Below are 22,608 nucleotides of genomic sequence, written 5' to 3' on the forward strand. Positions count from 1 at the left end.
GGTCCACCTCTTGCAATAGCTGTAGGTCAGTACCTTCTTGTGCTGCTGATGGCTTTCAAGATTTGCTGTCTCCTGCCTCCAACTTTGCTGTTGTTAGAGGCTGTCCCTGCAGGGTTGGAGGCAAGCTATTGGCATCCATAATTGTATCAGAGGTGGCTAATGCAGAGCCCCTGAAGGCCCATGACAGCTGGTTTTCTTCCCATTCCATGAAGTTGGGGCCCCCTGCAGCTACAAGTTTTTCAGGCCTTTAAATATGGTGCTGTCTACTTGACAGTCCTCCCCAGTAATAGGAAGAGACAGTGGTTTGGGTATGACTACATGAGAGACTGCCTCTCTCCTTGCAGTAGTTGAGATCAGCTGGGACATCTGAGTGAGTAGTTCCCTGGTATAAATAGGAGACAGCTGTTGGCAGAGTATTCTCAGTTTGGGGTCCTTAGCTCTAGAACTCACTTCCCTGACTTGGGCTTACATAGCCAGAGTTTGTGGACCTTCAGGACATGTTGCATTACAGGGCCATCATTTTAGAAAAAATTAGGAGAGATGGGGAAAGTTTGGTCAGCATTCTCACTTCATGGCTGCTCTTGGGGAATTAGAAGGCGGATCCCATCCTGGGGGTGTGGAGTGGAACGGGGAGGTGACGGGCTGGTCCTATGTCAGACATTGGGAGGAAGATGGGCTGAGGTGTGTGTGTGTGTGTGTGTGTGTCACTGATGGTTGGCACAGGACAGAGATTGGGGCCTGGCCCTCTCCAAGCTGAGCTCAAGCCCAGGGCGCCACCGCTGTTTCCTGTCCAGCCAGTGTGGAGAGGGAGTGGTGCTGACAACACAGTGATAAAGAGCTCTGGCCCAGCCTGCCCCACAGTGGCCCCCAGAGACCTGAGGGAGACACCTCATCACTGGCTAGCAAGGAGCTATGAAAAGTGAGGGGGAGGGACAAAACCAAGGTCTGGGGGCATAAGGCAAATGCCCCCTCTGCCCCATAGCAAATGACACCCCTATTGCACAGCCTGTATGCTCAGGCTTCTGGGTCAGGAGGGGTGAATGGATGTGATGCCAATGTTTTAACAAGGAACTCCCACAAAACTTTTTAGCTTGGGAACTTTTTAACTTGTTATAAAACTTGTGTCCTAGAGGGAAATGGAGAGACATTGGGAAACAATTTAATTTACTTTTGGGTTTAAATCAAAATGCTGTTTTTGTAACCACAGGAGGCAGCACCACTGGACAAACACAGTAAACTACATTCACTAGAAAATTCATAGTTGGTTCCTGAAAATATATAGACTAATATCATGCTGCTAGTATACCTTGGTGTTCATCTTGCATAATATGGAAAGGGACAAAACCTGCAAACTGTTGGACTTCAGTGGGAACCAAAGAGCCCAACAGCATACAGGACTGGGCCCTAAAATTATTGAAAAAAATATTTACATTATTTTCAAGACATTTAGAGCTTGTTGTATAATTCTTTGGCAATGTTTTGTCCTTCATTTTAGCCATTTCCCCATTATTTTAAGCACATCTCTCACTGGTGATTACCAGCAACTTGATAGATGTATAGGAGAAAAAGGAAAGAGGTCAGCTATTCGTTATTGTATTCATAATCTATTGCAAAATGGACAAATGGGAAAATCAGTATTATTCCCCTAAATCAAGCTGATGCCCCCAGAACATAAAACTTTCTCAATCATTAAAACATTGCGCTTATAAAAAAGCCATCCTGGTGCTTCTATAGCAGTTCCAAAAGCTGCCGATTCCTAAGCAAACAGATAACTACGTTGTTGGTAGACTATTTGTCATTCCAGTTTAATAACAAATTGATGGACTCATTGTCTACTTCGCTTCTGCATTTGTCATGGTAACGTGTCTGTCTTCATCTGGATCCCTGACTCCACCTTATGGAAAGTTACACAGATGAGCAGGATGGAAGCTGCTCTTCTGAGTCCCTGAAATTTACTGTTACCAAGGTGATGGGAGACAAAACAAACTGACAGCCTGGCTGTCTATATTCCTTCAGCTTCAGTAGCAAAAGTTAGAGGGACCCAAGCTTCTAACTTTTATGTCAAGGGAAATTGGTACAGGATCATGAAAAGAAGTTCATTCCATTGTGATTGTTGATCACTTAATGATCTGTAAAGTTCTCTGAATGCAACAGTAAGCCTGCCGAGGGGATTTCTTTTGCTATTAAAACCCTAGTGAATACAGAGTGAATGTCCTATTGTTTGGAAAGAATGGGTATATGTATTGCTTTTCAGGAGAGATGCCCCTTGTTTCCTCAAGGTGCAACAATTTACTATCATTTGAGATTATTTTTAATTATATTTTTATTCTGTATACATCAAATTCCCTTGTCATAAATATACAACTGCTTTTGATGAGTTTAAATGCCTTTGTACCTTACTTTTCAGCACTATCTGTAAAACTCTAAAATTCCATTTTCATTTTTGTTTCATTTTGAAATGCCACCACTGATCATTACCTAGTAGCAGGGACAGGTGTGGTGTCCCACCATCCCAAAATAAAATAAAAATTAACTGACTTGTTCACCATTCTCACACCTCCCTCTGCACTATCTGGTTTTTTTTTTATAAATAAATAGGGTAAACATGTGTCCCTAAAGAAAGGCATAACCCTGTTTTCAGGGCCGGTTCCATCAGTTTTTTTAATAGAAAACAGTGTTTTGTCCAATAGGCGCTGACTCCGTGGGTGCTCCACCCACTGGCGGCCCTGCCGAATAGCTCCTGCCCCTCCCTCCCAGCGCCTCCTGCCTGCCACGGATCAGCTGTTCAGTGGCATGCAGGAGGTGCTAGGGAGAAGGGGCGGAGTGAGGGCAGGGCACCCAGGGGAGGGGATGGAACAAGGTGGGAAGAGGCAGAGCAGGGGTGGGGTCTTGGGGGAAGGAGTGGAGTGGGGGCAGGGCCTGGGGGACAGAGAGGGGTCAAGCACCCCGGAGGAAATGAGGAAGCTGGCGCCTGTGTTTTGTCCTTACTTTGGTAAGTCGTGGCAGACTGCTCACTTGAAGGAGCTGACAGCCAGCTGAGCTGGTGAAATTAAAAGCAGCCTAGGTAGGCAGATAGGCATCCCCAGGTCTGTTATACAATAGCACCCTTCTTCATTCAGAACATGAAAACAAGAGCTTAGAGTGATGTATAACTTTGTATTACAATATTTATATCCTATTTAACTAATGCTTCCAAACAAAATTCTCCATGATATTATGGTGGTGTTTATCAGCTTGATAATCATAGCCTTTATTAATGTGGATGCATCCTAGCAATGGAGCATAATAAAGTCAAGAAGTTAGGTGTGCCAGTAACTCCTATCTTGTTTTTGTAAAACCCTCATGTGACAGGTATGGAGTCCATTGTATTAAAAATGCAAAGTTTATGTATTATTGTGAGATTGTACGTAACTTCTCTAGGGAGGAAACATGGCCAGTGTAAACCTTGGAAAATGTTATAAGCTTCAAAGAACTATACTGAACAATGGGCCAGACAAGAATGACAGAGTTAAGAGGGAATCTCTAGCGGGAGGTAAATACAAATTTATCCTGTTCTAGTTATGCCAAAGCTGTATAAAGTAGCGGTTCTCAACCAGGGGTATGTGTAACTCTGGGGGTATGGAGAGGTCTTCCAAGGGGTACATCAGCTCATTTAGATATTTGCCTAGTTTTACAACAGGCTACGTAAAAAGCACTAGCAAAGTCTGTACAAACTAAAATTTCATACAGACAATGACTTGTTTATACTGCTCTATACACTACACACTGAAATGTAAGTACAATATTTATATTCCAATTGATTTATTTTGTAAGCATATGTTAAAATGAGAAAATAAGCAGTTGTTCAATAATAGTGGGCTGTGACCCTTTTGTATTTTTATGTCTGATTTTTGTAAGCAAGTAGTTTTTAAGTGAAGTGAAACTTGAGGACACACAAGACAAATAAAACTCCTGAAAGGGGTACAGTAGTCTGGAAAGGTTGAGAGCCACTGGTATAAGGAAAGACAGAGGGCATATCTACACTACAAACTTTTGCCAACACAAGTTATATTGGCATAAAGCCACCACAGTTAGTATATTGCTTGTGCGCGTACATACTTGGCTTCTTGCATTGGCGCTGCTCATACTCACCAGGAGCGCTTGTGTTGATTCACAGAGAAGTGCACCATGAGTAGGTGCAACTCGCCACCATCCAATACACTATCTTTGGGAAGTTTTTTGCAATGCATGGTGAGGCAGAAACAAATCACACAGAGGTCACTGGGAGCAAATCGTCAACTTCCCAGCATGCAGCTTTCTCCCTCCCATACTGTCATCTGCATCCCACAATTTTCATGCCTTTGGAAAAAAATCCCATGAACCTGCATGACCCTCCTCACTGTCCACCGTCTCTGACAGAAGCATGGAGCCGGCACTACTCTGACAATTGTCATGAGCATTGCAAGCACAGGATGCAGGCGAGATTTATTTGAATTAGCCTCCTAACTGCTCTTGGCACTACATCTCAATTAATGATGCAATATATTTTGCTACATCTTTTCGTACTGGTGTTTCCAGGAGTCATAAGTGGTATAAACATGTTAAGAATACATATAATTATTTAGAGATATTTATGTTAACATGGAATCTTTCTTTTAAAGTAATGCTATGATTTGAATTTTGTTCTCTAGTTTATAAAAAACATTAGTTATACACTGAAAAAAACCATTTTAGAACATCCATTTCTAAGGAGACATTACAAGTGCTTGGAGGAGTATATAAAGAAACGTATAAAACTATTTCATTATAAATGTGTCAAGTATCAGGGGGTAGCCGTGTTAGTCTGTATCCACAAAAACAACAAGGAATCCAGTGGCACCTTAAGAAGTGAGGTTTTTTACCCACAAAAGCTTATGCCCAAATAAATCCGTTAGTCTTTAAGGTGCCACCAGACTCCTTGTTGTTTTCATGATAAATGATTACAGTGAGTTGCACCTGCTTTCACCAGATCTGAATTTTGTCCATATTCTTTAAACAGCAGACAGCTGACTGACTTTGCCATTATAAAAATAGTTTAGCTAAAAGCATATATTATTGTTTTTCATTGTAGGCTGGTAGTGACGGGGAAAGCATTGGAAATTGCCCATTTTCTCAGCGTCTCTTTATGATTCTGTGGCTGAAAGGCGTTATATTTAATGTAACAACTGTAGACTTGAAAAGGTAAGATTACAATATATATTTTCATTTTCAGAAGAACATTAGCAAAAATGATTATTTTAAAGAATGTATTGCTTGTGGCAACTTTGAAATACACATGCAAACTGACTGACATTATTTATATAGCTAATTGGTATTTTCATAGCTCTTTGTAGGCCAGATTTTTATCTGATTTAAACTGATGTAAAACAGTAATAATTCCACTGAAATCGATGGGGTTACCATGGTGTAAAATAGGTGTAAGTGAGAGGAGACTCATGCTCTATATGGTCAATGCATGAAACAGATATTAATTAATTAATACTAATGAATGCTCACAACATCTCTATGAGGCATGAGGTTACGTCTTACCTTTACAGAGAGGTAAGCTGAGATAGAAAAGGGGAAGTGATTTGTCCATGGTTACCCGGTAATTGCAAGGATAATTTAAACTATTTTATTTGCTTTAAATAATACCAGTATACTATTGCGAAGGTGGAACAGATTACTACTACTAAGTATAGGAATTTAAAATGTCTCTCACATAGCTACTTTCCAAGGTGTTTGTACCCTTTTAGAAAACCTGCAGACTTACAGAATCTAGCCCCAGGAACAAACCCTCCCTTTATGACTTTTGATGGTGAAGTGAAAATTGATGTCAATAAGATCGAGGAGTTCCTAGAGGAAAAATTAACGCCACCAAGGTACTGTGCTCTTGCGTGTCATATTTTGCTTTTAGTCCTTCATACTGCCTTCACTGCACTCCCTGACAAAATACCCACTGGTTTCAATGACAGCAGGATCAGGTCCTTGGTTACTTTCCTGCCTCAAAAAATATGTATGAAATATATTAGAGTCTGATTCTGCTCCAATTGAACTCAATGAGCGTTGCTGTTGACTCCACTGGAAGCAGAAGGGAGACCTAGCATAATGGTGTTGTTCCCGTGAGATCATGAGTGTTAGATGCTGATTGCTCGACTGCCAATGACTGAAGTAAATGGGAATTGACAGTGCTCAGCACCTCACAGGTTTGGACACAATTACTGTAAATTAAAGAAACTTTTTCAGTGTTAAAAAAATCTCTATTTAAATGTGCTCTTCCAGCAGTATTGTCTCTGGGCCAAATCATCAGCTGGTGTCAATTAGCACAGGTCCATTGATTTCAATGGAGCTATGCTGGTTTACACCAGCCGAGGATCTGGCTCTCTGCATGTGCTGTTAGTTAAGGGCAAGTCATCAGAAATTATTTGGTTTTACAGTCTATGCAATGGAGATTAACTACTGATTTGCTTTGTATAATGTGCAATAACTGTCTGCAATTTCAGTATCAAAATTTTCTTTTCAAAGAGATGGCAAAAATAGCAGCTCCCTAGAGCTAATAAAGGGTCTGAGCCAACACCTACTGAAATCAGTGAAAAGACTCCCGTGCCAAGTTAAGTCAATAGGAACTCTCCTTTATAGCACTAATCAACTGATGATATCCTGCAAGTTTGTTATGCTGCAGACATGCCAACTCTCGTGAATTGATGGTGAGAGATGCAATTTCTAATTAAAATTAAGCCTGGCTCCCACTGCCAGACTGGGAAATAGGAGAGGGGATCCCACTGCAGCTCACCCTAGGCCTGGGGAAGGAGAAGACCCCTAAGAGGAGCAGAGGTAAGGCTGGTAGGGCTGAAATATGGCCTGGAGGCTGCAGGGGCACTGATTGTGTGTGTGTGTGTGCGCGCACGTATTGATGGTGGGTTCTGAGCAGATGTGGTAAATGCTGGGTGGGCGAACTGAGTGCAGTGGGGGTCAATGGGGACTGAACTGATGGGCAGCTGATGGGGGTTGGGGGACTGAACTGAGGGGGGCTGAATTGAGGAGGGTTGGGTGAAGACAGAACTGATGGGGGGACTGGAGGACAGGATTAATTGTTGGGCAGGAGACAGACAGATGTGGAGGTAAGAGCTTCTGCAGCAGGGGCCAAACTCACAATATCCAGTACATGTGGGAGAGTGGGCAACACTTATTGTCACATGCACATACCCTGGTGAAGGGCGAGGTGGAGTTAAAAAATCAAGAGACTGACCTAAAACACCACAATATTATCTTTTTTTTTTTTAAATCTCATGATTATTGAGGGTCCGACTCACCATTTTTGATCTCTTGAAGTTAGCAATTATGTTCCTGAAAAATGCGACTTTAAGCGAAACGATGTTAAGCAAATCCAATTTCCCCATATGAATTAATGTAAATGGGGCGGGGGGGTTAGGTTCCAGGGCAATTTTTTCACCAGACAAAAAACTATATTATATATACACATATACACAGTATAAGTTTTAAACAAACAATTTAATACTGTTCACAGCAATGATGATTGTGAAGCTTGGTTGAGGTGGTGAAGTCAGAGGGTGGAAGAGGGTGGGATATTTCCCAGGGAATGCCTTACTGCTAAATGATGAACTAGAACAGCTGAGCCCTCAAGGGTTAACATGGTTGTTAATGTAGCCTCACGCTCTACAAGGCAGCACAAATGGAAGGAGGGGAGACAGCATGGCATACAGAGACTCTCACCTGTGTGTGTGAGACAAAGAGAGAGATGTGCATTGCCCCTTTAAGTACGCTGACCCCACTAAGTACACTGCCTTTTTAAGTAGATAAGCATGTTCAGACAGCCCCTGCTGCCAGCAAGCTCCCTCTGACCTGAGCCCTGTCTTGTCTCCCACCTGCTCTATGGAGATAGGGTAAGTGGGGGGCAGGAGCAGGGGAGATGGGGACACCCTGACATTAGCCCCCCTCCTTCTCCCTCCCCCCTTGTACAGCAAGCAGGAGGCTCCTGGAGCAGCTCCAAGGCAGAGGGCAGGAGCAGCACTCGGCAGTGGTGGGCGGGATAGCTGAACTGCCCGGCAATTGATAGCCTGCTGGGAGGTTGCCGCACGGGGAACTTAGGGGAGCGGGGAGCTGATAGGAGGGCTGCCAGTCCACCCTGGTTCCAAGCCCCCACCACTAGCTCCAACGGGCTGCTCTTCCTGCAAACAGTGGACAAAGTAGGCAGCTGCCAAACAAAGTTATAAGGGAGCATTGCTCAACTTTAAACGAGTATGTTCTCTAATAGATCAGCAACGAAACAACATTAACCAGGACGACTTTAAGTGAGGAGTTACTGTACTGATGATGTCACTACAGTAATTCTCAAAGAGTGAAATTCACTCAAGTGCAGAGGGCTCATGCAAGGACCTCCACACCATTATAGTAACCTACTGTTTCTCTATGTTTGTGTTTTGAGATTTCCCTCATTTTCTTCAAGTTGTAAAATAATGAAAGTTGATGAGTAGTTATGGCAAGAAATAGAATTAAACTTCTGGATACTAGGAGTAATTGAAAAACATTTGACACAGTATTTATTTTATATGGTCTAAGTGGTTTCCATTTTAGGAATGTTTCCTATGAAAAATACTTAGCCATACTTTGTTCGCGATGGGGTGGAATAAACTGCTGTTCATATAATACAGAAGTAGCTGAATGTCATAAAAGAAGCTAATTGTATGACATCCTTGTATTTTTAATTCCTCAGATACCCCAAACTTGGGCCAAAGCACCCCGAATCTAATTCTGCAGGAAATGATGTGTTTGCAAAATTCTCTGCTTTCATAAAGAACACAAGAAAAGATGCTAATGAAAGTAAGTACCTGCAATCTCTGCATCATTACCATTGATAACTGGAATGAGTTGGAGTTACATAATTACAGCATAAAGTTTTCCACTAACGTATTTGCACTAAGGACTCATTCTAAGCAAAAGCTATCTATGGCTTTCCAGGACATGGAAGCTCTGGAAAGCTACAGATCCTGATTCTAGAGGAGGGTAATCTGTTCAAGAGAAAGACCAACACATATGCACTATGGTGAAAGGAAGAATTAGTAGTTTGTTGTTTTTGTCAACAAACTTCCCCATATCACAATGGCTTGGCTGAACAGTACACCTCTACCCCGATATAATCCTGTCCTCGGGAGCCAAAAAATCTTACCGCGTTATAGGTGAAACCGCGTTAAATCGAACTGGCTTTGATCCGCCGGAGTGTGCAGCCCTGCCCCCCTGGAGCACTGCTTTACCGTGTTATATCCGAATTCGTGTTATATCGGGTCACGTTATATTGGGGTAGAGGTGTATTTAAGGCCCTGATCCTGCAAATGCTTAACTTGCTGAAGGTGAGTAGTTCCACTGACTTCAATAAAACTACTCATGTCCAAAAAGCTAGGCATATGCCTAAGAATTTGCAGGATCAGACCTATGAATGGAATACAAAAAAGCAAATGCTTTTTTCTTCAACTTAAAAGAAGTGGTATAAATTTAATGAAATGAACATACTAAGTAAGTATATATAATGTGACGGGGCAAGGCCAGATGGCTATAGAAAAATAGTGGGAGACAGATAAATTAGCCCCAGGCTAAACAAATCCCTGTTATCGGGATAAGTAAATGGCAGCTGCTCCAGGTCAATTAAGACACCTGGGGCCAATTAAGATCTTTCCAGAAGGCAGGGAGGGTGCTAGGTTGATTGGGACACCTGAAGCCAATTAGGGGCTGGGTGAAAGAGAACAGTTTTTGGAAATGCTGCCCTAGTGCTTCATAAGATTTGTATTTCAGGTGCTTCATGACCCCTTTCTCCTTTTATAGGCTGGGCTTCGTGGTCAGACTACATCTCCCTTGATGGACTGTGGTCTTCCTTCTTGGAATTCATGTGAACTCTTGCCCATATTCTGTTATTGGAGAGGTAGTCTGCCTGGGTAGCCTGGCTAGGGTGACCAGATGTCCTGATTTTATCGGGACTGTCCTGATATTTCCTTGTTTGTCCCGCGTCCCGACTGATGTGCGGTCGGGACACTGGACAAACAAAGAAATGCTCCGGAGCCCGGAAGTGCTCGCGCCCCCCCCCCCCCCCCGCCCTGACTCCACCCCCTCTTTTCCCCCATTGGCTCCCTCCCCAAATCCCCACCTCTTCCCCAGGCTCACCATTCCTCCTCCCTCCACAAGCGCTGGAGGGAGGCTCCGGAGACACAGGGGGGGCGGGGTGCTGTGAGTGAGAGTCCGGCCTGGCCCCAGTGCAGGCAGGACTCAGTCGGGCGGTAAGAAGAGTAGGGGGCCGGCCCGCGGCGCCAGGCGGCGGCTGTTCTCCACCCCTGGGCAGCAGGACTCGGGAGCAGCCGCTGCTGCAGCTCCCACTGCCGCGGGGGGAGGAAGCGGCCGATGGCCAAGTTCGGCGGCTGCGGCTCTGGCGCCTGGGCCCAAATCCCCCGAGCCTGGGCTTGTTGTGGGGACCCAGCAGCGCGCACGCTGCGCCCAGCCCCTGGCCAGTCGCGTCTGGGCTGCTGCCCAGCTGGTGCTATCCCGAGGCGGCCCCGTGGCAGAGGCATCGGCAGCGCAGGCCCATTCGTTCCCCTGCTGCCCCCACTCCGGGGCCGCCACGGGATTGCACCAGCTGGGCAGCAGCCCAGAAGCGACTGGCCAGGGGCTGAGCACAGCGTGTGCGCTGCTGGGTCCCCACAGCAGGCCCGGGCTTGGGCGCCAGAGCCGCAGCCGCCGAGCTTGGCCATCGGCCGCTTCCTTCCCCCCTGGTAGTGGGAGCTGCAGCAGCGGCTGCTCCCGAGTCCTGCTGCCCGGGTGGGGGGGGGGGGGAGAACAGCTGCCGTCTGTTCCCGTGGGCCGCCCCCCTACTCTCCCTACCGCCCGACTGAGTCCTGCCTGCTCGGGGCCAGGCCGGACTCTCTCTCATCCTGGCCCCCCCACCACCACACACCCCCACGGCCCGATATTTGACTTGGGTGATCTGGTCACCCTAAGCCTGGCTCATAGAGGCGAATGGAGACATGAGTCAACAAAAGGTATGTCTACACTGCAATTAAAAACTCACCCCAAATCAGCTGGCCCATGCTCAGGCTAAGGAGCTGTTTAATTGTGATGTAGACATTTGGGCTCCATCTGAAGCCCAAGCTTGAAGGGTCTGAGATCTGCAGCCCGAGCCCGAACATGTACACAGCAATTAAACAGCCCATTAGCCCCAGTCCCACAAGCCTGAGTCAGCTGGCAAGGGTCAGCCATGGGTTTTTAATTGCAGTGCAGACATACCCTAAATTACAGCTCTTCGGAGGCACCATGGCAGCATTTCCAAATCAAAAGCTTGGGTTTTGGCTGAAATATTTAGATTTTCAGGTGGTTGGTTTTTTGATGAAAAATCAAACTTTTCTACAGAAAGAAAACACTTTTCACAAAAAAATTGGTAGTTGCAAACCCAATTTTCTGTCAAAAACTGTTTTGACTGAATATTCTCAATCAGCCCTTCGTTCTGAAATTTGGTATAAACGTGTCCAAAAGGATATTTTATAAACCATTTCAACTCAATTGGTTTTACCATTCTTCTAGAGAAAGAAAAAAGATAAGTTTTTGTTTGATTTGCAGACATTCCCCACCCCCATCCACCACTCTAATAAAGAAAAAGGGCAAACTTTTTTTTAAATTGCACTAAGCTAATCTTTTGAAGTGATGTACTTTTATGTTAAAGTATGTTTCAGAGGGTTTGAAGGGTGTGCTGGGTTTTTTGTTAGTTTGGTATTTGTTTTTTTTATAAATACACCTTTTTAAATGGGGGTAGAGAGGAATAGGTAAATAAACATCAGAAGGAATCACAGAACCAAATTAATCTTTAATATAAATCCATTAAGTTTAGCTACACCAAACCTGATTTTGGTAATTCTGTACCAATTGACCTCAACAGGGGAGGGATAGCTCAGTGGTTTGAGCATTGGCTCACTAAACTCAGGGTTGTGAGCTCAATCCTTGAGGGGGCCATTTAGGGATCTTGGGCAAAAATCTGTCTGGGGATTTGTCCTGCTTTGAGTAGGGGGTTGGGCTAGCTGACCTCCACAGGTCCCTTCTAACCCTGGTATTCTATGATTCCCATCCCTACACTGGGGGGCTTCCTTTATTTTTTCAGGGGGAGGGATAGCTCAGTGGTTTGAGCATTAGCCTGCTCAACCCAGGGTTGTGAGTTCAATCCTTGTTGGGGCCACTTAGGGATCTGGGGCAAAATCAGTACTTGGTCCTGCTAGTGAGGGCAGGGGGCTGGACTCGATGACCTTTCAGGATCCCTTCCAGTTCTATGAGATAGGTATATCTCCACTACCACTTTTGCTATTCCCTTATTACATTAACACTTAGCAAGCCCAGTAAAGGATCAGGGCCCCATTGTGCTGGAGAGGGTACAGATATGGCAGCTGTACTTAACAAACATTATATCCCAGAGAGCTCTATGGACAGGTACACACTTAAAACGTTTGCCTCCAGAGTATTACTGGTTATGGGGGAGGTGATTTTTTTAATGACATTTCTATCCCAGCAAAAGCCCTTGTGTAGATGCAGTTAAACCAGCATAAAAGTGCTTTTACTGATGGAGCTTATTTTGCTTGAGGAACCAGCGTGAGCTATACCAGAAAAATCACTCTTCTGCCAACAGAAGCCGCATTTACAGTAGGCTGGTTTGCCAGTGTGACTATTGACTATTCCAGTACAGCTATACCGGCAAACCTTTTCTGGTGTAGACTAGGCCTACATTTCAGATAGGATTAATGGCAGAAACGGATAAACGATGTGGATGGTTTCAGAGAATGGGGTAATAATAAACTGAACAGATTAGGGAAAAAAAAAAACAGAAGTCACAGCTCACCTGTTGCCTAACTAACTAATGTCAGATGGAAATGCTTTATAACCATCCTAGCACAGGTAGTTCTCAGGAGGGATTTGAATTAGGAAAAGGGAATATGACAAGAGTTTTTCCTATGCATTGAGGTTGGCATGGGAGGACTTCCGTGTGAGTGGGCTTAGTGTTTGGAAATATCCGATCTCCTGGGTTTCTTCTACTTTTAGAGTGAACTCAGTTAACTTTTCTCTAATCTCTATTTTTCTGACTCTAGATTTGGAAAAATCCTTACTTAAGGCTCTAAGGAGGCTGGATAACTATTTAAATACCCCCTTGCCTGATGAAATTTATGCCTATAGCACTGAAGACATCACTGTTTCCAGCAGGAAATTCCTGGATGGAGATGAGCTCACCTTAGCAGACTGCAACCTCTTACCAAAGCTCCACATCATTAAGGTTTGGATTTTCTCATCTATGATGTGCAAAGACTGGCAACACTGATGCACAAGTGCATTTAAAAATGACAAAAAAACCCCACCTCTTTACTGAAACAGACACACAAATGCTATCTCAACCCAGGGTGAGAATGTGAGTCAGAGTAAAATTTAGTCTAGCATGTCTAATATCCTTTGGGGTTACTCAAACAACAGCATAATGCCCTAATTCCATTTTTTATCTGACAATATAATTCCTAATGTCTGGATTCCACACTCTTGTTAGATGACCTAGCTAAAAATAAATAATTTAGCTAAGAGTGTGCTGCTAGCAGATAGATGCTCTGCAGCCTCTCACATTAGGCAGCAGTGGAGGCTATTATTGATTCCAGGATAGCATTACTGCCTTGGCTACAGTCACATTGTTCTAGCCATCGCCGAGGTTCTCCTTGTAGCTGGGCACAAGGGGCTGAATGCACAAAAGGAGTTAGGAGCCTAAGTCCTTGTTTTGTGTGTCTTAGTTCCAGTTTTGGGACCACTGTGTGATCATAAAACTCTCGCTGAAACCTGTAAGTGCCTAATCTCACTCGATGCCTAGGTTTTTTCAGTAAAAGTTCCTTAGGCACCTACGTTTCTGCCTCTAAGCATGCACCCTGTTGCCTCCCTTTGGGCATCTGGATGCCTAGCTTCTGCCTAAGCCCCAGAGTGATTCACAAACCAGAGGAAGTCATGTGTTTGGTTGTTTAACTCACGTGTGGGACCTGAAAAGGTACATGTGCTCACTCGCTCTCACTCTAAGAGGCATTTGGACCAGAGAGAGTACCCGCATGAGCATGACTCTGTAGCCTGGTGGTTAGCACACTTACTGAGGATATGGGAGACCTAGGATCTGGCCCCCCTGCTCCAATGAGTCTTTCATTATTTATCCACCATGCAACAGCTTAAGTAGGCAAGATTGAGGGACTCCCTACATCAGAATATTTCATAGCCTGATGGTTGGAGCACTCTCCTGAGAGGTAGCAGATCCCTGTTCAAATCCCTTTTCCCCCTGAGGTGAGGCAGGGGTCTCCCTTATCCCAAGTGAGTACCCTAACCATTGGGCTAAAAGTTATGAGGGAGGTCCTCCTCTGCCCCCCCCCCCCGACTAATGCCTTTTATGCATTCAGGCCCTGGCTGCTTTATTGGACACAACTGCTGGATCCCAACTGCTTCCTAGTCTACTGGGTCAGAGCAGCATCCAGCCTCTCTGGCAGACTCCTAGGGTACAGAGTACATGTCTAGTACCTCTTCTTGGGCTGTGGAACCCTGAGGTCCAATGGCCGTAGGCCCAAGACCAGTGCTGATCCCCCAAGTCTCCCCAATAGCTTATGCACCCCCGCATAAAACAAAATGAAATCCGTAAGACACCAGACAGATTCCCCAAACTCTCACACACATAATGATATTCTGGCCTTACATGCCTTCCTAAGTCTGCCCGGTTCCCTGAGGTGGGGACTGCGCCCACCCAATTGCCATATATGGACTGATTCTGAATATTTTTCTTTTTCATTATTCCCTCATAAATTTGGGGCTGAAATTTGATGTGTGAGTTCTTCGGTACTTCTCACAGGCAATGAACTCTCTCTGTAGTGCCCTCTCCTGTCAATGCCTAAGACCATGCAGGTTGACTGCTGTGTCAGGTAGCAGGACCCAGAGGTGCAGGAGCTGTGCTTTTACCTGACCAGGCAAAGTCTTTCAGTGAGAGGGAAGGTACAGTTGACACATCATTTGTGAGTACGCAAGTGCATTTTTTATTCAAAATTTGCTTCCATCTTGGTTTTAGATCACCTCTGGTAGGGTATATTCCTCTAATACCTTTTATCTCAAGTTTCAGTATGTGAAGTAAGTATTAATTAAAACTGGCATGTGTCACAAGTTGTATATGTTCCAAATAAGCTCTTTGCCTTAAAATATCAACCAAATATCTATTAAAATATTTCTGTTCATAGTCGGTGGGCTTTTCAAATCCACCTATGGAATTTGGGTATGCAGTTAGAAATGAATGGGAATTGGGCAACCAAAGTCCTTAGGCAGCTTTGAAAATCTCAGTTGTTTGGTTTTGTAAAGTCTTTTCACCCCAAAACCTAAATTTTTGAGCTTAAACTACTTGACAGTCCCTCCCTAAGGCTTGGTCTACACTAGGGGGGGATCGATCTAAGTAACACAACTTCAGCTACGTAAATAATGTAGCTGAAGTCAACGTACTTAGATCGACTTACCGTGGTATCTTCACCACGGTGAGTCGATTGCTGCTGCTCCCCTGTCGACTCTGCCTGTGCCTCTCGCAGCGGTGGAGTACAGGAGTTGACATGAGAGCGCTCGGGGGTTGATTTATTGTGTCTAGACTAGACACGATAAATCGATTCCCGCTGGATCGATCGTTGCCTGCCGATCCAGCGGGTAGTGTAGACATACCCTAACTAACCAGCCTCCCCACGTCTGTTATCTTTCTCCTCTTTGTCTTTTTTTTCAAAATTTAAAACATCAAAAATGGATTGCTAAGACAGAAGAATTGAAGAAACCTATTGATTACAAGCATTGTGTGCACTTTGTTTACACAGCTCATGCCTCTAGCAATCTTTTTTTTCTTTATTTTTTTAAGGTTGTGGCAAAAAAATATAGGAATTTTGAGTTTCCATCTGAAATGACTGGGATCTGGAGATATTTGAACAGTGCTTATGCTAGAGATGAATTCACAAATACTTGTCCTGCCGATCGAGAAATTGAATTTGCATATTTGGATGTTGCAAAGAGAATGAAGTGATGGATTAAAAGATATCTCTATTCTACATTTCTTCAGAGAGCTGGATGGGAACAAACCAAGATAAAAACAGAGTATATTATGCAGCATAATTTTAAATTCTGTGACTGGCCAATCCTTTTCTTTTCTTGCATTATATTAAGCTCAGTCTTAAATTATATGTATGTCTGCTTGTGTGTGTATACACATGCGTGTGCACACGTGCACACACACACACACACGTGTGTTACGCATTCTGTGTTAAAGGTATCAGATCAAAATTCAAACATTTGTTGAAATTACATTAATGGGCTAGGCACACAATTATTACAATGTGGCTGGTTACTCATGGAAAAAATACTTAATTTTGAGAGTAATATTCCCTACTTCTTAAACATCTAGCGTGCTTATTGCTGCCCCTAATTTCTCAGTTTATTTCAGCGCTATTGTCAAAACTGACAGTTGACCTAGAGATTTGTCTGAGAGGCAGAGGAACATTTTTCTCTCAAGATGTACCTAACAGAAAGTATCTGTGACCTTCTGGGCTGCATAAATCTTGGAAGACAGCACTATTGCTGTTGGCTGCACACTAGGCTGGTTTATCCAGGAGAAAGATCTGGTTTGATGTGGAACCAACTCCCTCTTTCAAAAGCAACAACTCTATATGCCAAGGAGCTGTGGATCAGTTCAACAAAAACCCTGTTTCTCCCACTGCACAAGTCCCTATTCTGTATATGTCTAGCCCTCATCTCTCTAAGATCTGCACAACCCAGGACTTCCTCCTGCCCTAGAAGTGGAGAGGAATAAATATTGCAGCTGACCTGTGAACTATGCAATAAAGTTACTTGGTATAAGTGAAAAGAGAGGGGTCCTGCCCCCTGCACTGGGAGAGGAAATGGAAAACCTCCCAGCCCCGATTACTGAACTGAGGCCCCCTCCTCGACTCCTACTTGGTATTAGAAAGTAATGAACATGGGTGCAGGAGGGCTATTTAGGAGGTAACCCTTTCCTTCTCCCTGACTGAACTCCAGAATGTGCTGTACAACCAGTACCAGTGAGACTACCCCATTCCCTTGGAACAGGGAACATACCATCAGAGGTCTATGGAACATGATTGGGTTACAGCCACAGAGGCTGCTTTCTGTTGGTACAGCCCTCAGAGGCACAACCTGTGCAAACCACAGCCCCTGCACTTGCCTGGGAGCAAGAGCTCCAGCCCAGCTACCAAAGCTGTGTTATCCCTATGGTCACCAGGGAGGCGGTCTCTGATGCTTTTGCACGATATATTTTTGATAGGGTTATGTGTAACTAAACATGCAGTAGATCTATGCATACTAGATAGATATGAAATAGATCAAAGGGTCTAATAGAATAGCTAAGTTTAAAAAAAAAAAAACCTCTGTTTTAGAATAGACAACCTATTCCATATCAAGCAGACATCTACTTTTCTTACAAGTTTTACTTGATTGTATATTTCCAGTTTTCAGGTATACTTTGATTGCACTGTTTAATTATAAAAATACTCAGTTCTGATGCATATCTTGTATCACAGTTATTTTTAAACAGTGTTAAATATTGAATTTTTATTTTGTTTTCTTTAGAGAAAACAGACACTTAAACCTGTTTTGCAGTACAGAACTTAAATACTGGGGTTGATAGCTGAGCAATCACTCACCAAATGTTACTAACTGCTGCTTTGTATTTTCCAACATACATATATATATTCTATATAATCTTTTCATATGCCTTACAAATTTGAACAGAAAATACACAAATTGATAAGTAAATTGAATATCCTGTGTTTATTTCAGTGCCAGTTTCCTGACTACGTGCAGTCTATCATTAGCCGGGATTTTGAGAGAGAGAGATTAACAAAACCTTGATTTGTCTTTAAGAACTGGAAGAACATTTTAGGCCCCGTCCTGCAATCAGTCCCACACGGGTGCAAGGATCTGCACACACAGATCTGATTTCAGGATTCAATCCCCAGTCTTGCTGTGTGTGTGTGTGTGTGTGTGTGTGGCTGATTCAACTGATAATGGTTTACTGTGTTAGCTACATTTTTTAAATCAGTAAAGACTATCAGCTGTTATCCACCTTTAATCAATATGAAATTCAACATTACTATGTAATACGGTCTGTTGTATAGCAATATTGTATGTGCTTTACTTCTTTTTTTTTTTTTTTTGCCTTGAGTTCATCTGGGGCCCTCACTTAGACACAAACCACCCTCAAGTTTGTGCCCTGTGCTCTTCTGAGCCTGCAGTCTCATTCCTTTCAGCCAAAGGGGGCATACCCTGGATATGTAGAAAGTAAAATAAATAAATATATATATATATATTTAAAATCCTACATCATTCTGAAGTATAGTTTGCTGAGATGGAGGGGCTTTGTCCCTGGATAAGACTGAAATCTGTTTTTTGTTATTCCCATGCTCCTCTCCCATCCAGCTGGAGGAAGAGGTTTATGGCCCCAATCCTACAATTCATTTCTCCTGGGTGGAGTAAATTGCAGGATTGGGGCCAACCTCAGCCTCATATATAGTGCTACTGAAAGAACAGAATACAACCGGGAGTTAAAGATTTCAGGAAATATAGTTAGATAATAGTATAATCAGGGATGGTCAAAAAGTGTAGAAAACTGAAAATTTTTCATAGTTTTTTGTGAAGCATTTTCATTTAAATTTTAAAAAAGATTTATATTATATAATGATGGTCAAAAATAGCAACAACTTTTCACAAAAAATGCAAAAATAATTTCACCTACATTTCAAACAATGGAAAGTTCTTGATCAACTCTAATTAGCTGTCCAATTAGGGTTGCCAACTTTGGTTGGATGAATTCCTGGAGGTTTCATCACACAACATTATCTTTAATTAAAGATGAATCTTTAATTCCTGGACACTCCAGGACAGTCCTGGAGGGTTGACAATCCTATGTCCCATACATATAAATGATACACCAGATTGCAACACATGAAGCCTTCACGTTTGTGATGGGCTTTAAAAGCAGAATGAGAAAGACATATTCTGTGACAGGCCAGCTAGGGCAGGAAAGGATTCCACACAGCTCATTGGGGGCATGCCTCACGGTAGAACAGAAAACTAAATGCCCTGCCCCTTTAAAAGCCAATTGCAACAACAACAACCTGTTTTCCCTCAGCCAAAGCAAAGGATTGCTTTAAAAAAATCCCAGAGGGAGGGATAAGACCTCACCTCAGCGCCAGTCCCCTTCAGAGATTCATCTTCTCATGACCACATTCACCTCCTAGTGGGATAAACCTCCCTCCTGCACTAGCAAGAGGAATTAATAAATTCCCCACAGCTGGCTGTGCTCTACTATCCTACACATAGGAAATGCCCTAGGCTGGGAACTCCACCTTCCCCATTAACCTACTTTAATTCAGCTGCCCTTTTCAGTGCTTAATTTTTCTATTTATGGGACATCAGTGCAGCATAGTCAAGCGTTCTTGTAAAAGCTCAAACCAAACTAACAACAGAGAAACACTCTTACCACTTATTTGGGAACAAACTTAATGGGGAATCAGGTAGTGCTCTGGCAATACATTCGTGATAAGGTGTGGTCTCAGTCTCAGCCACAGGGTAATTGTAAAAATAAAAAAGTTCTTGTTTTGTGTTTAACTGTTTTTGATCATATGCTTGGATCTGTTCATCAAGGTGGCACCATATATCACTGCAATCAGAGGTGAAACAGCTCCCTCTTTGGTCCAGCCCACTCTCTGGTTACTGTTGTTATAAATGATTTGTACTAAAGTTGTGCTAAGAGGTCCCATTCTATTAGGCACTGTAGAAATGCCCTGTAAGAGACAGCACCTTCCCCAAAGAATTTATAATCCCAGGCTCCAATCCTGCAATTAATAAAGTATGGATGAACATGCTGCACAGCCTGGGGAACAAATAGAAAACAAGGGAAACAGGCAAAATGCATTGCCTGTGAGCACACTACAGGTCTGTGACAGAACCACTCAGAGCTCCTTATTATCAGGTTGGTGTGCTATTCATTTTACATCACGCTGCCTCCACTCTTTCTTGTCCAGCAGCACTAGGCCCCACATGAATTCCTCCCTTGTCTTACAGCATCTGCAAAAACATTTATGGCTCTGATCCACAAAGGTACTTAGGAACTTAAAACACAAGTCTCAGGCACCTAAATCTTCTGTTCAGGCACCAAATTTTCAGTTTTAGGCTCCAACGTGATCCACAAAACTCCTACCGAATACTGTAGGTGCCTTAACTCACTTGGCGCCAAAGTTTTCAGGGTAAATGTTCCTTTGGTGCTTATGTTTCTGGCTCTTAGGGTTCATCTGTCTACTCAGCAGGTGGAAGTGAGGTTCCCTGCTTGGGTAGACAGACACAAGCTAGCTCTGCTCAAGCTAAAAGTAGCAGTGTAGCTGGGGATAGCCCAGGTGGCAGCTTGGGCTAGCTGCCTGAGTACAAAGATGACTGGAACCTCGGGTGGCTAGCCTGTGCTATCCCAGCTTCACTGCTATTTTTAGCATACTAACTCAAACAGAGCTAGGACTGCCTGCCTAGCTGAACTGGGAAGCACACTCCCAGCCACAGTATAAACCTATGCTTAGCATGTGCATTGCTGCTGCCCTCTAGGCACTGGGCACTTATCTCCTGCCTAAGGCTAGTGGTTAGGCACCCACTGTTTACATCTATCAGCACTCCAGCTGCAGCCTGAGTGGCTACAGCTACACTGTTGCTTTTAGCTCCATAGCCTGAGCGGTCCAAGCTTGAGTCAGTTGATTCGGGCTCTGAGACTCGCTGTCTCAGGGGTGTTTTTGCAATGTCGATGTACCGGATATTATTAGGTTTTTGCTTCTTAAACAAAAAAGTTGCAGTAATGTCACTTGCTAAAAGCCTAAAGGAAAAATGAAACAGTCTCATCTGAAACAAGTTTTCATAGGGCTTGATTTTCAGAGGTGTTGAGCATCTGCAATTCCCCTTGACTTCAAACAGAATTGTGGACACTCAGCACCTCTGAAAATCAGGCTCGTGGGGCCTGGACCTTCACCATTTAGTCACACAGGAAGTTCCATTGGCTCACTCCCTAGATCCGGAAGCATCGATCAGTCTCCTCCTTGCCACATTTCTCCACCTCCAGACCCCATGGAGCATCTGTGTGGGGCTTCCAGCGGAGAAGAGGGTTAGAGTTGGCAGGAGGGGGAAAGGAGTGGGTCAGCCAAAAAAACCCAAAGAGACGACAGCCTTGGGAAGTTCTGAGGACAATGCAGGTGGTGGGAGTCCCTGCTAGCACAGGGCTTCCACAGGGATAGCCTTGTCTCCCTCAGATTCCCGCACCAGGAGCTGCCTGGTCTGGGAACTGGCTGGCCCTGCAGTGCTTTTCACAAGGGAAACCCCACCCACTACTCTGAAGGGACTCCATGGGGAATCTCTGAGATGCCAACTCCATGAGAGGATCTTTGTTCACAGAGATCCCCTGAGCCTCCTTCTTCAGGTATCAGTAAAGAGAAATAATGTTCATTGATTTCAGCCAGACTGGTTGTATTACTAGGGTTGCAGCATTGGGATCATGCTTTAAGAGTATATGTGAAACTCCAACTATCATAAAAGCAGAAATAAATTCTGGTTTGCTATTTCTTTCAAAGTGCAAAGCAAGGGGCCTAGTATTTTCTCCAAAGATACCTACAGTGTATATTAGGTTAAGAAAATTTGTTATACAATCTTGCTTGTACAAAAATTATTTTATTATATTATTTTAAATAAAAATATTTACATTTTTCCTTTAAATACATATTATACGCAAGGCAAATATGGTCAAATAGTTACTTTATTACTTGCTGTTTAATTGTTTGTGTGGAAAAGGCTTCAGATTTTGAAGATTTCTTTGTCAGGGTCAAATTCCTTAGTCACCAAAATGGTCCGTTGATTGAAGGGCTAAAATCTATTTGCTCTGAACACAGTATTTCCAAAAGCAGGCTGAAATTGAACAAAATACATAGTTAAAATACACTGCAATATATTTCACCTTGTGCATTCTCCTTTGAAATAACTTTAAAGCAATTTAAAAAACCTGCATAATTGCACAGTATCTAATTGCACCCCATTCTCCATGTTACGTGAATCAACATACTGAATTTTTAAAACTCACCTACTCTTTGCAACTCGCTAGAGTTTAAGTATCTATAGTCAATTTTAAGCTCTTACGGACAAAATGACCACTAATAACTTCCAAGATGAGGAAGGACTCTTAAGTTTCAAACCATTAGAAAATATCCAAGGCCTTCCAGAGGCTGTAACTCGTGGCAGAGTAAGCAAAGCAATCCCTACTTAATAATGAGTTTTATGGCAGGGAGGTGCAAAGCATCCTGCATTCTGTCAGCAATGCAGATCTTGGCTTAGGGCAATCTGGCCTCTTATGCAGTTCTACAGAATCTGCAGCTTCAGCTGGAATAACTTCTCTAGGTAACCTGTAGTTGGGGTGTCGGCCAGTTCCAGGCCCAGCCTATGAGTGATAGTGATGAAACAAAGAAGTGAAATTACCCACATGCGGGCATG

At 43.5% G+C, this 22,608-nt stretch overlaps 1 protein-coding gene across 5 annotated transcripts in view; it reads left to right on the forward strand.

The window, feature by feature from the left end:
* The window catches only part of CLIC6 (chloride intracellular channel 6), an 85,933-nt gene extending 64,169 nt beyond the window's left edge, over positions 1-21,764 (forward strand). For 4 of the 5 annotated variants that reach the window (XM_065590126.1, XM_065590124.1, XM_065590120.1 and 1 more), the window contains 5 exons: positions 5,090-5,199; positions 5,754-5,879; positions 8,732-8,838; positions 13,125-13,306; positions 15,926-17,850. In XM_065590126.1, the coding sequence (XP_065446198.1) occupies positions 5,144-5,199; positions 5,754-5,879; positions 8,732-8,838; positions 13,125-13,306; positions 15,926-16,087 (633 nt within the window). In that variant the 5' untranslated portion in view covers positions 5,090-5,143 and the 3' untranslated portion in view covers positions 16,088-17,850. Of the gene's footprint in view, positions 1-5,089; positions 5,200-5,753; positions 5,880-8,731; positions 8,839-13,124; positions 13,307-15,925; positions 17,851-17,874 lie in introns of those variants that run through there. The other variant, XM_065590116.1, reaches the window with a different exon arrangement.
* Positions 21,765-22,608: the final 844 nt, after the last annotated feature.

This window comes from Chrysemys picta, chromosome 1, assembly GCF_011386835.1.
Source record: "Chrysemys picta bellii isolate R12L10 chromosome 1, ASM1138683v2, whole genome shotgun sequence".
NCBI lineage: Eukaryota > Metazoa > Chordata > Testudines > Emydidae > Chrysemys > Chrysemys picta.